This window comes from Lepisosteus oculatus, chromosome 6 (genome assembly GCF_040954835.1).
Source record: "Lepisosteus oculatus isolate fLepOcu1 chromosome 6, fLepOcu1.hap2, whole genome shotgun sequence".
NCBI classification, from domain to species: Eukaryota; Metazoa; Chordata; class Actinopteri; order Semionotiformes; family Lepisosteidae; genus Lepisosteus; species Lepisosteus oculatus.
In genome coordinates, this window is record NC_090701.1 from 17,292,686 (window position 1) to 17,310,559 (window position 17,874).

The window sequence follows — 17,874 nt, forward strand, 5'->3', positions numbered from 1 at the left end:
AGTCTTTTATCTTCACATTAGACTTTTAGAGTGCCTCTTTCTTTTAACACTAATATCGAATACATAAGGTGATGAATGAAAAATGTCCCACACTCGTTCTGTTTGAATATCAGTTTATTTCTTTTTACATTCCATGACTTCTCAGAGTGATACTGTAACATCCTGTTTTCTTTCTATTGGGAAAAATAATTCCAGTGGGGAAAAAAAAGAGTGACTGTGACCAAAGGCACAAACTCAGAATTATAAGTTTGTAACAAGAGAAAAAATTAATTGGTTAAAGTCACCTAGTATTAGACATAGTAATGCAAAGCTAAGCAAAAAAGACATAGTAAAGCAAAGTTCAGGGTGTTTCTTCAGACACAGAATTGTTCTGAAGGTCTAGTGGGTGTTGAAAACCCATTATGTTTTCACAGAATAAACACTTCAGGAAACCATGTTGGGAATAACTTTCTTTTTTAAAACTTACCCACAAGACAGAACCGTCATCCAGTGTAGGATAAATCTATAGTCTCTAGGGAACCTTATAATTAGTGTCAAGTGTCAGGGAAGATTTCTGGGTGAGAAACAGAAAAATCGAAAAAGAGCAGGACTGCTGCATTTGTGGTTGTATGGTGGTAGAAGAGTCCAGATGAAAATGGAAACAACATGCTCTTCAACCCACACAGCTGACTTCAGATGAGGAGGACAGAGCTGGGGTGGTCAGCCATCATTTCTGAGAGCTGAAAACAAGCACGCTTTGTTCGTGCCTTTAAACTGTCAGCATCTCACAACCAAAGGGAAAAGCCTAAATACAGTATGTGTGTAATTCAGCTTTAATGTGACCAATGTACAGCATATATTCTCTTTAGGGCCTTGGCTACTAGTGCCATTACTCATATACCTGTGAGCAGAGATAATACAGGAAAACTCTGAATCTCTTAACTGCCATGTGTTTGAACCAAAAGTCTAAATGATGAGAATTTTTTAACCTTATGTTCTCTGGCACTCTTGTTTAGCAGAACTTAAATTTGAATTGAAACTTTTTAGGTGATTTCAGCAGTAAAATCATTTTCAGGTACCTAGGAACCTAGGAAGGTTTATGAGCTAAAAAAAAACAAAAGGTCAATCTAATTCAGCAATTATTAGATTGAGGTGGTATCCCCAAACACCCTTTAATATCATTGTTATTACTGTTTATTAAGTTTAAGATCACCTGCTTGATATTTTTACAGTATGTTTAAGTGAGACACGTGCTGAATTAGTATCTCAAAATAAAAGGACACTTAATTTTTAAAATAAAATAATTTCCCTATTTATGTTTGCAAATTATATTCAGAATACCTTCATGTTTTTGCCATTTGATGAGGACAAGTAATGGGGTTTAAAGTTCTTAAATGCATAAAACTTTGCAGTCTTTCTAATGAGATCATAATGCTAAGCCACAACACTAAGAGGGGTTTAAAAACATCTGATGAAATTTTAATTTGTTTTCATCCATTCAGATCAATACAAAAGCATCGTTGAAGTAAGTAATAGAAGAGACTCATTTTGTATCACATACTGTAGCTGTGCAATTGCAGCAGGTACATTTTCTAACTCACAGTAATGCCTGTAAATAACCTGTATTGCATCTAAAACAAACTATCCTGTATTACAAAGGATGCACCAGTACAGTATGTCTAAGGTGAAATATCACACAACCTCTCCAATGAAAGAAAATCAGTGTACTCCTTATTCAGAGAATTGCATTTTGCATATGTAGAGGACTGCAGTATATGAGATTATGCTGGGCGTTCTTCCTACTTTAGTAGTGAAGTACACAATTCAAAAACCTTTTAAAGGGACATCTGGAGCTTTATTATGGTCACAGACTGACAGCCTCTGCCGATCTTTCTTCTCTGTCGCCCTGAAGAGAGGACCTGCTTAGGGAATGATTTCAGGCTTTCTGGAAAAACAGGCTGTGGAAGGTCAGAGTGGGCTCTGAGAGCTGACTGTCTTCTGGCTTGTCCTTGGCTTCTCTGCCCTTTATCCAGCCCCTTGCTTGGAAGGATAAGCAAAATCATCCCCTTTCTCCCCCCAAAAAATCTGTCATCTTTCGTGTATTTTACAATTAAAACTGCAAGTTCTTTCCTGTGGCTGGCCTTCACCCAATATAAAACTGTCATGACAGAACCGGCACACAGGACTGCTTCCAGTGGAGCTCACAGCTGTGTGCTTGGGTTTTTAATCAGGATGCATTTGTGCTATGGTAGCCAGAAGGGCAGGTTAATTTATACTGTGTTCGCTTTCGGCACCGATACAGCATTGAACACACTTGCCGCCAAGGCTCACTGCTGTTTCTTTTCAGATTACCCTACGACTCCTCTCCTCACCACGTGTAGAGGTTGTTTTAACAAGAAATTAAAGCTCAGGACTGAGAGAAAAAGTAAAAGTATCTCCAGAAATAGCATGTATGAAGCCAACTACGACAAAGCAAAAGTAAGGCGATGCCAGTCTGTTGCTTGGTAACCAACAGCTGCCTTCAAGAGAGCCTCACATGCATGTTAAAATGGTTTAATTGTTAAAGTGGACATCCCTGCCTGGGAAACCTACTTTGCCCTTGCACATTAACTATACCAGCAGGCAGGTCTTCAATCAGCCAGGGAAAGTTCTTCCATTATGGAAATAAAGCCAAAAATAACAACCTCTTAATGAAAAGGATCATTGAGGTACACTTATTTGCAAATGTGCTGCATAATTTGTAGAAACACCTTAGACATTGTTTCGGATTTACTGAACTTGCCTAACAAAACCTTAAGATTACAGTTCAGTATTACAGCATGCATCAATACATCTATTGTTTGAATAAGAAATAAATAGGAATACATGCAGTAATCGTTATTACATAATGTATCAGCCAGTGTAAATTTGTCTCTAAAAATATATACAGTTATTTATAAAGTAAATTGGTTAGAAGACCAGAAGTCTCCTGATATACAGTAGATGAATACAGTAGATTTTATGAGTATCCACAGCACTGGACTGTGGGCAGTGTTGATGCCCAACTAGGGCATAATTAGTTGGTTAAGATTTGTCCAGAGCTCTAGACAAGAGTTCACTCTCGCTACAAAACGAGCTGGCTCTTCTTATCTGTTACACCCAAAGACAGTGACAGCAAGGAAAGTCAGGCAATCACGCCCAAATATGAAATGAATAACAAAAAAGACTTAATCGCAGAGAGTTCTGTTCTTTGATTAGGATCATCATTATGACTGCTTTTGAACTTAGGCCAGTAGAAGAGCAACATTTCTTTCCTTTTGTCAAATTGCAGACTAGTATCTTGGACATCATTTATCATTAGGTCTGTGCTACAGTATATCTTGGCTGGAGTATTATGCAGTTTAATTTAATCTTTATCTATGCTGTGGTCAGTAGTTTGTGACAGAGCTCTGGAAAATCTGAGAAAACAAATGGTAAAAACAAATTCTTTACTGGTGGATAAAAACAATCATGTAACACTGAGACTTCTGCTTCAAAGATAAAACAGTTTGATAAATGTTTTTAACAGATTAACAGACATTATTCTTCACAATTATAAATTACACAAAACTTTGATTATTGTTCTTTCAATCCTTTCATTCATATCTTAAGCGATAAAAATGTCAAAGGTGACTTTTGTTGTCAGACATTAAAAGAAATACTCCTTGTTAGGCTTTTTAACTTTAAGACTTTAATACTGGCTACTGTAAATTGCCGTCTTTAAAAGAGAAAGTGTTGTATTTAAGCACAACAACATCTAAAACTCCCCATTGAGTAACAGTTGGATTTAGAAAGCTCACAATCAGAGACCAGCCAAAACTGCTACAGCAAACTTTTTGTGACCCAGTCTGAACCATTGACAGCATCCTTAACAGAGACATGAATGGAAAAAAAGAGAACTACCGCTTGTGTTCGCCTCTCTGTTCTTTTTAGAGTTTTGTTTTTTATCCAGGTTTTTTTCCACTAGAAGTAAACATGAGCTGCAGCCCGCTGTTTTCTGGTTGCAAAAGCTGTAGTCTGCCCCTTTTTGAAATTACAAAAGGCAAAAGCCTGTTTTGGGGTATTTCAGGTATTCCCTCGATTGCAAAAAATATATATAAATTTCTGGATAAAAAAACAAGAACAGAGAAGGGAACACTTTTGCCTTTACAGCTAAAAAGGTTTTCCTACCTACAAGGTGGGGAGACCTAACTGCTAATCTCCCACCTTCATATCTGCTGCTGTGACTCTGTCTCCTTAAATTGTGTTTTCAGAGTTAAAGACTTCAGTCTGAAAATAATCTGTAAAATCTGCATTTATCTATTTTCAGAAATCAAGGCTATCACTGTTAGGCCAATGAGGAGTTTATTTTTACTACTCTGTTCTAAGTCTAATATTCTTGGAGAAGTATTTCTGAATTATAAGTAAACTTTCAACAATATACACAATGCATACAGTACATCATCATACCTCTGAATAATGTGGAAGTTGGTGTCATTTGATATCTTAACTGTTTGTTTACAAGGGGACAGGTGATAATTTATTGTAAACTAATATTACACTGTACAAAAATTAATTATGTGTATTCTTCCCTTAGGTGTGTTTAATTCACATTTTGCATGTGTTAGAAATTTCACCTTTAAACTCGATTCTTGTTCAAATGTCAAAACATTGGAATTGCAGCTAATCTAAATCTCACAGTCACCTTTGAAAACTTAGCGCAATCAGTCCGGGTCCAAGCAACTAAACCACAAAACTGCCTCCACCCTTATCATGAAGAGGACCAGTATTGAACAGCAGCTTTAGAAACAATCACAGTCTTCAAAAGGGTCCAAAGGGCCAGGTTCACAAAAATTGAAATAATGTTTCTTTCTAATTTGTTTACATAATCCAGTATAGACCTTTAGTTATCCACATTGTAGATGATTATTTTATACAGGCATATTTCCATAAATTACTCCCACTTAAAGTGTGACAGAGAGGGAAGAGAAAAAGTACCAAACTGACTCATGCTGCTCACACAACAGTAAACAGACGGACTGCAAGTCTGGCCATTCCATATCTACTTAGAATATAACCTAAAACGTAATGAAGTTTAACTTGGAGGCTGCGTCAGCATGCGTAGGCTGCAAAGGAACAGGTAAAGGTGTATTCCATGCTGAAAGGAAAAGAAAAGGAACCCAGTGTTTTTGCCTCTTTTCTCATAAGCCTTTACCAGATCCATGTTGGCCTCCATCACATGGCTGAATCACACCGTCTGTGAACTGCAGGGAGGGCTAGCCCTGGCCCCGCAGAGCCACATGTCTCCCTGAATCGTCAACTTGTTGAGACTTATCAGGACTCGAGGAAGAATTTTGTCATGACCACTGAAGCTGCTGGTTTGTTTGTGTACTGTAGGTCATTCTGGGATTATTTAAAAATGAAAAGGTGTGCTTTCGTTTATTTGTATGAGAGAGAGGTCAAAGAGAGAAAAAATAATAATTTTGCGTTTACCGTGTTTACAACTTGAAGTCCCCCAGCTGGCCTGTCCTGTCACAAAACGCACGATAAACACTCGCGCTTGCACACTGATTGCGACTCTCAAGGACCATGGATAGTTACCCCCAGTCTATGACTTCATCTTAATTGCTCGGTTTTGGATTTATTTCTCAGAAAAGGTGTCCATTTTTCATAATTTTGTGTCAGCACACACAAAAGGTTGTCTAAACATAGGCAGGCCTCTTAGTAATCTTTATATAGCAAAAAAAACATTTAAAAAGTTTTAGGAAAGCTTAATTCCAAAGTATTTGGGAGGAGAACCAATAATGAATGCCCCTTTTGATAATTCCTCACCTTTTGTTTTCAAACGGCTACATTTGAAATTGTAACAATTCCTTTTTCTTTCTGACTTTTGGAGTATACTATAAAAGACATGGCTTCACAATTTGGATAAGCACCAGATCATACTGGACCATAATGTAAACAATTTCAGAAACTACCCCACTAAAAAAAAAAAATGTGAACCTGGTCATCTAACGTCGAACACGTTTGATTATTGATAGGTCTGTCACGGCACCTGAAGAATAACACAGCATGCTCCTCACACCATTTGGCACCAAACTGCTGGTATTGGTTTTCCTTTCGGAGATATGTGTCAGAACAGCACTACTTGGAGCTGGCTTTGAAGGTCAGGGCCGCGCTGTTGATACAGAACCTCTGCCCGGATGGTTCCGGTCCATCTTCAAACACGTGGCCGAGGTGAGCGTCACACTAGTGGGTGACAGCGGAAATAAAACAGAACTCATTCAAGGCTCAAGGAGAGTCAGCGTCTAAACAGAAGAAACTCAAGAGCAGTGTGCACTAACAGCTGATAACTGCATAGTACCATTACCAGCCTCTTAAAACTCAGACATAACTGTGTTTGCTTCATTGGTGGGGACTATTCCTGTAAAAGGTATCATGCTCTTGGTGATGAACTAGTGAAACAGAAAATCCTTAAATATGACTTCATGTAGTGCAGTCTGGGAAGCCAACAGGAAAGGAGTCTGTAGAGCCCAGGCTTCACTCTTTATAGCATAGGCACCCAGCTCTAGTCCCTAAGGGCACCTCGGTGGTGCAGTACTGAGGATTGCTGCTTTGCTGCATAAGGGCAAAGGGGGTGCCACTTTTTGGGGTGCTATCTGTGTGGAGTTTGTATGTTCTCCCTGTGTTCACATGGGTTTCCCCTGGGAACGTTTTGGACTTCTGCGATCCAAGATTTTAACTTGGGAAGTAATGGGAATTTAATTTCCATTATACAAGTTCCAAACTCATGAGCGGTTTTCACGAGGAACAAATTAAGATCATATAACAAAGGATTATCGTATCCATACATTCTAATGTTCATGATACAGCAGTTATTCCCGTGTTTAGGCACATTTGAAATGGTTATTTAATGTCAACAGGGCTAATATGCTGAGCTGTCAAAACATACTGTATAAGCAGAATTTCTGTTAGCGCCTGTCTGACATTTGTCTTTAAAATCTGTCATTAATGTTCGTTCCAGCTAATCCTTAAAACAGCAGGTTGTAAAAGTATTTGCAAAATTAAGACGTTTTTTATAAATATTACACGTACAGTTGGGACAGTTTAACCCACAATGTTAAATGAAATCTTTTGATTCCCTTGCACGCACATGCACACATGAAGAAAAACGTGTGCAGTCCATATCTTACAAAAAAGTCTGTTCAGAGTCGCAAGGTTTTTAAGAGCTATAAATTGAATATGTGATACTAATGATATTCATTGGCCCTGACCGATTCACTTCTAACTCTGTTTTTAGTTCAGTTAAATTAAGTAAGCAGTTTAGTCCTTTTGGAGTTTACATGGATGGTTCAGGGTTACAAGGTACATAAATGTACATTAACTGTGGTCATCTCAAAAATCTAATATCCTTATACCCATTTACATTTTTATATAGAAGCTTATATAAAATAATACCAGAAATAATGGAATTAATCTGTACCACAAACCTTGCCATAAATGTGTCTCATAACCTCCGTGCTGTCAAATATGTGTCACGATTATAGTCCCCCCTCCTTAAGGGTGCTCCAGCCCTTTCACTAAAGACTTCATTCCATGCACCTGCGCCCTATTCCCTGCCCACCTTAAAAGCCAGGCGCTGACGCTCTTCCGGGCTCTGCATCTGATTTCCATATCGTGCGAGTCCGGGACCAGGAAGCGCCTGGCCCCGTTAAGGTTTTAACCCCTGTTCCTTGTCCCTGTCCGCCGGTTCCGACCCGGTCTCCGTGGTTTTTAATTCTTGTTCTGATGGATCTCCTGGTTTTGGACTTTCTCGTGTGTTTTTGGATTTTCCCTAAGGATTACTCTTGGATTGTTCGCCTCGGCCACACCTCCCCCGTGCACCAGCGCACCTTGGACACGCCCCCCTGTCTTCAGCCCCGTTTTCCTGCATGACGTTTCCCAGTGTTCCCCCACTCCGTCGGATTGTGTCGTCCGCATAGGGTCCGGAAAGAACTGTTCGTTACAATATGTTCTTGTCCAATATTTCTCACAAGAGGGAAGCAGCTACAGTAACTGTGCCAAAGGGATTTTCTTTCCTTTTTTTGCATAGTATTGCACTAAGATTTTTAAAGCAAATCCCTTATCTTGCTCAAAAACCTATGGAGGATGAATTCCTGCCAGGGTCGTAGCCCGTGGGAAGTGGGAAGACTCACCGTCCTGCAAATGACCTCGGTCCCCGTGCACCCCAGCGAGTTGTCAGGGCGACGCAGAATGCCGGTGTTGCTCTCGTCTCTCCCCTTTGTGCCCTGGGCCTCGTAGAAGGAAGGCCATCCTGTCCCCGAATTGTACTTCGCTTCTGAACTGCGAAGGAGGAATGGAGAAATAAGAAAAACCAAAAGCTGTGAGTCAACATCTAGGACGTTATTTTTTAGTGCAACCAAATCCGTATCTTGCCATTTCTCAAAATGTGAAATCATAACAGTCAGCTTATTGAGGTATTACTATTATTTTATCCTAAACAAAGGGCAATGGTGCTGTCGACATTTGCAGTTTACGGTATACTACCGTACACTTTGTTAACTGCTCTTTTTATAGTTCATTTTAAGGTTTGCTCTCTTTTAGAAAAACAAAAACAATTTTTAGACTTTGAAGTGGGTGAAGTAATACACAATAAAAGTGAAGAGATCAGAATTTGCTACTCCTGTCATCAATAGTAATAACAAAATAATTAGGTTGGGGGTACCATTAGAAAACAATTAGAAATTGGGACCAATGTTGAGGGGCTAAAGTATTTCCAGAAAGAATGCCTTATTTCAGCGGTTGATCATTTTTTTTTATCAAAACACCAAAGTAGACACCAGACATTTTTGAAGTACTGTAAAAAAGGTTTGGTGACATTTTGGGTGTGAAGCGTGAAGGAAAGAGAAAAGGTTCCTGCAGAATGTGATGCCGCCACCAGAGGTCAGTAAAATAACAACAACAATGACTCCTTTACCAAGATTCCTATAACTGAGGCAAGGGTATCATGTGACAGAGAATATATTAAATGGTTAATATCGCATACCTAGAAGGGATTCATGTGACACACTGAGGGGATTTTCTGTTTCACAGAAGGTATGGGAGGGAAATCACTGAGAGCTTTTTTTTTTATGTGTGAAGCTCAAAGATACAGTAGATGCCATTTTACCTGGCTTAATATCACTGCTAGTACTACAAATAAAAGGATGAAATGTGATTTTTGAAAACAAACCATAACAAATTTTAAAGCTAGACACTGACCGTCTAATTGATGTGAGCAGATTAATTGTGTGGGTTTATCTGCACCTACACTGCAGGCTCCTTTAATGTTTTTAGTGGAAAAAAATCCTGGTTTTGTGGCCACAGTATTAAAGACATCAATTCAAAACGTAAAACCTTACAAATCAATGTGTGACGGGAATTGTGGGTAGGAATGAAGAAAACAATTCTTTGTGAGTAACATATTTATTTTAACAATTACTGGCTCCCACACAAAACGAATCACTGCGACAACAAGCACCTCTACAGTCCAGTGACAGATCCATTAATGCCTGTGTCCAATCTAAATAACTCCTCTGAACAAGACACTGTAATGGACAAGAGCCATGCCACCATTTAAATTGCCTCTGAAATTGCTTGCCTTTTTCCGAACGCTTCACAAACAGCTGTCAGCAGGCGGCATAACTGTGTTGAAAAGTGATAAAACCCCAGTGAATGAGAGTGAGCTGCATCAGGAGACCCCTTAAGTGCCACCAGCAACCAGCAAGGGGTGATTCCTGGGTCAGCAGGTGTTGTCAAAGGGATAGCGTGAGTCACCGTGTCACAGGCGACAGAGCAGAAAGAAGGAGAATTAAGGGAGACGAGATGGAAGCAGCACAAGCTGACTGAAGGGCATCGCTAACCGGGAGAAGAGCAGTTCCAGTAGGATGTGCTGGGTTAAAGCCAGACTGCGGGAAATTGAGCAAAGAGGGCTGAGAGAGATAGGATGAGAGCTGTCAGGGTGTTGTCCTTCCAAGGGGAAAAGAAATATAACTTCCTAGATAAGTCTGATCATGAATGATGTGTTGCGCTAATTACTTATCTGTCAAAATAATTCTTCAGTTTTTTTTTTTTCCCTTGGCATCCATCAATTTGTACAAAGGGAAAAAGAGGTAAATGACAGAAGCAAGAAGTAGGAAGAGAAATAAAGCCTTAAGAAGCAGCAATCCACTGTTTAAACAACAATCAATCAACAACAAGTGAAGAGTACCGGCACTTGAAATCGGGCAGAAGAAGATTCACTCTGGATATACAGGGGAAGAGCTAAGCATTATCCAGAACTCACCACATACGTTTCCTGCAGCAGGTTCTGTCTATTTTGTATCTACCGCTAAGTGTTTGGAGATTAAATTACATAGCTGTAAAATTGTAAAACGGATCTCTTCATGTAGAGAACAAGCAAACTATAAGGAAACACTGCATTTTGTAATCAAAAGATACACAATTCTAGTCAAGGACTAGAATGTACCAGGTTATACAGGTGTCTTTAAATCAACAGCTCAAAAGTTTTGAATTTTTTTTTGACCGCTCTGATTAATCTAATGATTATCTTAAAAAAGTGGGAGAAAATACCACAGACACCACTGCCCTTCACAAATGGGACTTTCAAAAAGCAAGAGCAAAACCTGTCATAGCAATTTGCTATCATTAACTACAATAAGACCTTATTACAAGAAAAAAGGTATTCTTAAGCAGACACGTAACACTATTATTAATAAAACACAGGCATGGGAAAAGAGAGGCGACATAACACGCTGTTGTTGATGATGTATCTGCACGGATACAACCGGGCTTTTAGAAATGAAAATAAACCACAGAATGGTTACAACAAGCATGCCAAGGCAGGGCCTCAGGTGGCCTGAGATGAATTAGGCCGAGCCGGAATTAGAGTTCACTGGGGTTGTTTTCCCTGTGAAACAGCAGAGCTACACAAAGATCCTTTTCTTCTGGCAGGAGGGGCACCTCCTGAGGTACAAATTTTCCAGGGCTGCTATTCTTTCTTGTAATGGAAGACACACTATTTACATTTTCTGTTATGTATGCCTCAAGCCCAACTTGCATCATCGGTGAGATTCATTCTTTTCCGAAAACATTTACTTGGCTGGCCTTAAACTGATAAATGGGAGTGAGGCGTACAATTAAGGAGCAAACAGAAAATAGAGCAGCACCCCAACACTGGCCTCAGCAATGGCTGGGAAAGCTGCCAGCTAAAACTTGCCACCGCATAACTATCAAATTAAGCGATACCTTCTGCTGCATGTCATAAAGCATTGGGCCTGTTAACCATACAACGCAGATGCATCAGCTTTTGTTAATTAGGTAACGCACCTGACGAAGTCCAAGGATGCTCCCTGCTTAACACACCTGCTCTACACCTTCCCTTTTTAGATCAGCCATATTTCTGACAACTCTGTTGCTTTAAATTGTTTTAAACCAGCTTTTTATTGGATTTTCCTGAATGGCTTCCATCTTGTCAACACACCTAATGCAGAACAACGATACAATCTGAGCTGTAGAGGTGTTTAAATTATGCATTTTGGGAACTGGGTATTTTGTATTGACCCAGCCTTCACATAGCACTGTCTGCTAATAGCCTGCCCTAGAAAATTATGCAATAACTTCCAATGAATATCACAAAGCATGATAGGCACTTAATGCATGTGCATCTACTTTTGTTTAATTACTAAATCCACCAGACTGTTTCCAGGAATGCTCCTTATTCACGGTCTTGACACCTGAGACTGACTAAAGGCAGCTGGAAAGATACTGACCCCTGGAGAGCAGAGTGTGACCCAAGCAATTTCTGCCTGGCTCTACTGGACAACTGCGCAAGTTCTGTTTAGCTTGATTGGTGACAAAGTGCCCAAGACAGTCTTGCTTCCTAAACTCCCGAGAATGCCAAAGAATTTTTAGCTCCCGGTTTTGCTGCTACACAAGGTTAAAGAGAAGTGATCCTCTTGCCGCAGAGTCGGCACATCCTACAACATTATGTAAAACTGACTTTCTGTATTATTGGATTCCTTCTCATAAATCTTAATTTTCAACCCTGATCAGAGTATTCACTAAGCATACACTATACAGTATATTGTATACAGAACATGTTTTTCACCTGCATGTCAAACACAGATCCTGGATGACATGTTCAGAATGCCCAAGTTACAACATACTGAGGCGTTCGGAACATGAAGCAGTGAACATACAGTAACAAGTCTCCATGCTGGGATTCACCCTGTGTTCCTGTGTGCTCAGCTGTGAAGGTTAAACTCTACCTGAACAGAGGTGTGTCGCAGCACACACAATGGTACATTCCTGGCTCGCTGTGGTTCAGGTAGATACCGCTGAAGGGCTGGAAAGATTTGACACAGAAAAACACACAGAAGAGTTTGTATAATTACAAGGACTGCAAGGCTGAATATTTCAGACTAGGAACTACTGCCGGACAGCTGACCACACTCACCAGCTCGGTCCCCTTTTCCCTGGTCACCACATACTGCTCCGGGGTTAACTTCTTCTGCCAGTCGGTTGTGACGACTGTTTCATCATACCGTGTGAGCGACCTCAGGCCTGGAATGTAGATACAGAGACAGCTACGTTAAAAGATGCTCCTATGCTTTGTATCACCAAAAGTGCACTGTGAATTGTGACCTGAAAAAGCAACAGTATTTCACTGGTAGTAGATGTCAAGGTTTATGTATGTCTGTTATCTGACACTCTGCAGTTTAATCTACTGTATAGTAGTCTGTCTAATGCAAACAACATTCCTGACTTGTTAGACTTACAGTCTGAAAGGAGGAACATCCCTCTGATCTGTGAATATGTGTCTGCCAGTCTGTGCCACACTAGAGTAAGAACTACATGTAGACACACAAAAAAATGCAGAGTACTGCTGGAAGAGGTGTACGTGGGGCTAGTAGTATATGCCCCAGTATAGTGACAGGGACACTACACTGTAAAAAGAGCACCATCCTTCAGACTGAGGTCCTGACTCTTTGTGGTCATTAAAAATCCCAGAGTGTTTCTCAAAAAGAGTAGAGGGGTGTAACCCTGGTAACCTGGCCAAATTCCCCTCTGGCCTTTACCAGTCATGGCCTCCTAATAATGCTCATTTATAAACTGGCTTCATCACTCTATTCTCCTCCCCACTGATGGCGGATGCGTGGAGAGTGTACTGGCGCACTCTGGATGCCAACACATCATACAGGTGGGGCTACATGAGTGAGTCCTCATTAAGTGTATGGAATGATTAATTTTTTATTATTTTATTGATATCTTTGGTGTACCCTGTTTGTCTAGGTCCCCTTATAACCGAAGCAAACATCCTGATGGGCTGCCTAGCCCATCTTGTCTGTGATTAGAAATGCCAGCAGCTGAACTCTTATGCTTTACCTTAATCTTACATCCTATAATCTTTGTTTTAATTTATCTTCATTCCTATATGAATCCATTATACACTTGCTGTCAGTACTATTAGGTCTAAACGTAAATATTATCATAATTCTTCGTCTTAAAGTGCTGCCTTTTATCAACACCATCTTTAAAACTGCTCTGTCCTAAGAGAAAACGAAGCCCCACAGCTCCATGGCTGAGCGCCCTGCTTACTGAAAAACACACGAGATATCATTTATGTAGACGTTACAAGATTCAAGTGAGCCGTGTAAACCAAATTACATGTGACTTCCACTTTCCTAGCACAAACGCTGATGAGATTAGGTCATGCAAAAAAAACAGAGCCCAACTTTATCTCATTTAACAATTCAATCTACGGTTGTGCTTCAGTACATTTGTTGGGATGCAGAAAGAACGTTATTGGATGTTGTATCTCTATAATTAAAATAAACGTCTTTACAACTGAGGGCATCACATACAATAAAATAATTATTACATCGATAAGATGAACAATGATTAACAGCAACATTTTGCGCCACAATTAACACGGTTCAGTTGTCCCGTTTCACGCGTTCGCCCTGAACTGTCAGCAGGATCGCTCTACAGTACGTGCAGCTCTCCGGCTCTTCAACTCAGACGAGCTGTAACAGAGTTCATTGAAAATCTGGGGCACAGAGCGAAGGAGCGATCTCCCTGAAAGTAGGAGGGACTTTGATCACTGTTTACTGTACATTTCCACGACCGCCGAGCTGAACGTGAGACCCTGCTGGATCAATACCAATCGGCTCACATAGAAAGGACGGAATTTCTGCCTGGAGAGAGGCTTTAACTTCGACGAAGATAAGAATATATGTATTTTTATTATATTCCATTTAGTTTTGAGATGCGCACAAATAACCAAATACCAGTATTTTAATTTTAAATTAAAGCACAGCTGTCAAGGTATTATAACATAAAACTAGAGCTAAAAACCATGGTTTCAGAAAAGCTATCAAAATGTGTAGCGTATGTTCATGACTGCCGTTAATATATTTACCCTCAAGCATGTAAAAATAACAAAACGCATGAAGTATTTTATCTTCAGAAAAATCAATACCCCGGAAAAAACACAGATGTGCATTTCTAGGCTGGAAATTTCCACTGCAATGAAAGCTAACTACTATATGTACCTACAGGAACAATCTTTGTGTTACAACCTTACACAGCACAGTGTAAACCTGAATTGTCTCTTGATATGTTGGTGAAAGGGTGATTTTTAAAAACAGAATTTAACTAATTGCATATTTTTTGTAGTGTATCTGGATAAAAAACATAACACTATAATATATCAATCGAAAGCGCTGTTGTAATTTTTTAAACACGAGTTAAATAAAGCTCAAGGTAACCATACCTACCAGAATTAGTGAACATTTGGCGAACCAAAGACAGCCTCGTCTTGCCTGGTAATGGCATATGCGCAATTTCTTTCACGCGGACAGCGGCAAATCGGCAAAGAAAACGAGCCATCTTCTGCTTCCCCGGTTCAGTGCTCAGAGAGGTTTGTGCTTCGGAGAAGCCCACAGTGGTCAACTGCTGCCTAGGCGCCTGTGCGCACTTCAGCAAGATCCGTTTCTCTCGCGAAACAGGCGTTGCGCCCCCCCTCTGTGACGCCTTCCCAAGAGCAAGGCTACAGCGCCGGAGAATTATGGCCAAGGTCCGGTTACACGTACTAACTGAAAAAGACAGCTGTGTGGTACTAGCCGAGGTACACTTGTCGACTTTGAAAGTACGACAGGGGGCTATTTGCCATCCATTCACTTACAGAAAAAGTAATATAATATAGGTAAACAATATAGGTGAACAAGAGAAAATGAATGCTTTGTCAAATAAGTGTCTTAAGTTTGTTTATTTTTTCTGGAACGGTGGGCAAAGCTGCACAACGTTTAGGCTAATAGAGCACAAAAGCGTAGACGAACACAGAAACCAAAAAAGAGATACTGTACAATATGTTGTAGAGGACAGGTAGTGTGTTTATGTCCACATTTTTAAATGACATTACAACTGAGGTACATGCCATTATCACTTTCCTCCTTTATTGTCCCAGCTTTGTTGACAGGTAAAAGAATCTGAATAACACAGAATAACACAATCTAAAATATAAAGAAGTATAAGGGTTTTGCATACTGATTAAACGTTTTTTGGTGTCATTTTAATTAACCAATTATCAATTACTGAGCATGAGTGACCATGACTGCATAAGATGATAATCACCAAATTAGCGAGAGATGTAACTGGGACAATGTAACAAGCTGATTTGATCTGTTGAATGATCAACCTGGTGAAAATTAAGATTGACGGATACAGACAGGAACTTGTATGCCCCACGTATCCAGAGAATAATTCCTTCATGTCATTGTTATGTTGGGACCTGTCTGGGATATTCGCAGCCCGCAACTTCTAGCCTGGCAAAATCTTACAATCAAAGACAGAATTATTTAATTGATCAATTTATCTAAAGCAACATACATGTATACATCAGAGCCTTTCACTAGAGCAAGTCAGGTGAAGTATCTTGCTCAAGGTGCAATATCACTGTCTCACCTGCAATTTGAAACCACATTCTTTGAGTTATAAGGGCAGAACCCTAAACACTGCTACACACACTGCTGACTTTACAGACTATCAATATCTTGCTAATACTGACACATCATGCTCAGCCTTCATGATCCTTCTTCCAACTACCAGGTCTGCTGGTTTAGAAATGCAATGAGTCATTGATGACAACCTGAGTTCACAGCTCCCCAAAGATCAAGTCCTGGGACCTCATCTGCTGCCTCTCCCACAGGCACATCCTGACACAACAAAGCTCAAGAGGGAGGACATACATCTGCGTGCTACTGCTGCTGGGGTTTTCTTGTAGGAAACAAATGCAACAACAGTTCAGGAAACAGAGATCAACATCCAGGCTCTGTGAGTACAATGGAACAGAATCCTACTAACAGCAGGATTCATCTTGTATTACTGTACGTCCACCTGTGGGAACACACACTACTAGCCTGTGACTTTCACGGCAGCCCGTCTGTTAATTAACCCTGTTGATAACAAACGTTAATCAGCATAATGAAATTACCTTTGTCACGTCTGTCTAATAAAATGCCAGTGCACTGGCTATAAAAAAGATTATCTCGTTATTGCTTTGTAAATTTGTTACAGTTATACTGTAAGTGATAAGCTACTTCTGAAGCTTGGTACCGTAGATCGTATGTATTTAGAGCACTATTACTGCTCAAATCGCAAGCGCAGATATCCATCAAAACTAATTTCCATCATGCATTGATTAAACAAGTATAAATCTTTCCAGAAATGTCATCTGTAAAACACAAGTGTGCTGATGGTTTGTATTGTTATTATCCTTGTAGATGTTTTTGAAGATTCATTCTGGTGCAAGTTTAGATCGTCCTGTTATATAGTGTCTTTATGTCTTTTATGATCTTTAAATAGTTCAAGTAGGTGGCTGCGTCAGCATGAGTAGGCTGTAAAGGAACAAGTAAAGGTTTATTCCATGCTGAAAAGAGTAGAAAAGAAACACAACATTTTGGCTGTGGAGCCTTCTTCAGCTGTGATCTTTAAATGTTAATATTTAATCCAGTACATATATAGCTAATGATTTAAACCACACCCACTCATCATCAAAACAACATACAGTAAATCAAATATCATTCTTTTTTGTGGAATTCCTTTAGACAGTTGCCTTTCATGTTTGTGTTCATTCCCTGTGCAGTAAAATGTGTAAGCCTGTGACCGTTTACAAAAAAAAATTTTGTGCCTGCAGACATGGAATGATTCTAAAGAAATGTGAGGCAACATTTGACAACCCAAACTCATAAATGCAGTTATTTGTAAATGTATTTCACATAAACGTGTGCATTAAGGCTGTGCAGTGTTCAGCATTACTCTTTCGAAGCACCTGGGACCTGTTTCAGTTGTAGACGTGGGGTGGTATCTGTGTGGAGTTTGTATGTTCTTCCTGCATTCATGTGGTTTTCTTTTGGGTACTCTGGTTTCCTGCCACAGTCCAAGACAAACTGGTTGGTTAAGTGGCATCTGAGAAAATTACCTTTTGTGTGAGCCTGTGTGTGTTTCTGCTTGTGTGTGCCCTGTAATGGACTGGTGTCCCCTCTGAGATGCACCCCTCCTTGTGTCCGTTTGCTCTACCATGAGCCTGTACTGGACATATTGGTAAGAAGATGGATGGTTTCTATCTGCAGTTCTCATGAAGATCAGTTCCCCATGGGTGGACCATTCTTAACCGACACATATAAAATAGATACATGTGAAGCTAAAGTTCAAAACTGTGAGACATTGGAGCCCATTCATATAACAAAACAATCCCAGAATATTCTGCCTGCTATCACTTGGTAGAAGTATCTGGGTTCTATCTTCTGTTAGTCGGTTACCTTTAGATCTTGTGGAGACAGTGGGATCAAAGTTCAA

General features: G+C 39.9%; 1 protein-coding gene across 1 annotated transcript; it reads right to left on the reverse strand.

Moving 5' to 3' along the window:
* Positions 1-1,436: 1,436 nt before the first annotated feature.
* msrb2 (methionine sulfoxide reductase B2) lies at positions 1,437-15,012 on the reverse strand. The gene is made up of 5 exons (XM_006634407.3): positions 14,796-15,012; positions 12,473-12,579; positions 12,285-12,361; positions 8,172-8,319; positions 1,437-6,225 (listed from the first exon to the last, which is right to left on the reverse strand). The coding sequence occupies exons 1-5, from the start codon at positions 14,905-14,907 to the stop codon at positions 6,121-6,123; spliced, it is 549 nt and encodes a 182-aa protein (XP_006634470.2). The 5' UTR covers positions 14,908-15,012; the 3' UTR covers positions 1,437-6,120.
* Between the last annotated feature and the right edge of the window lie 2,862 nt (positions 15,013-17,874).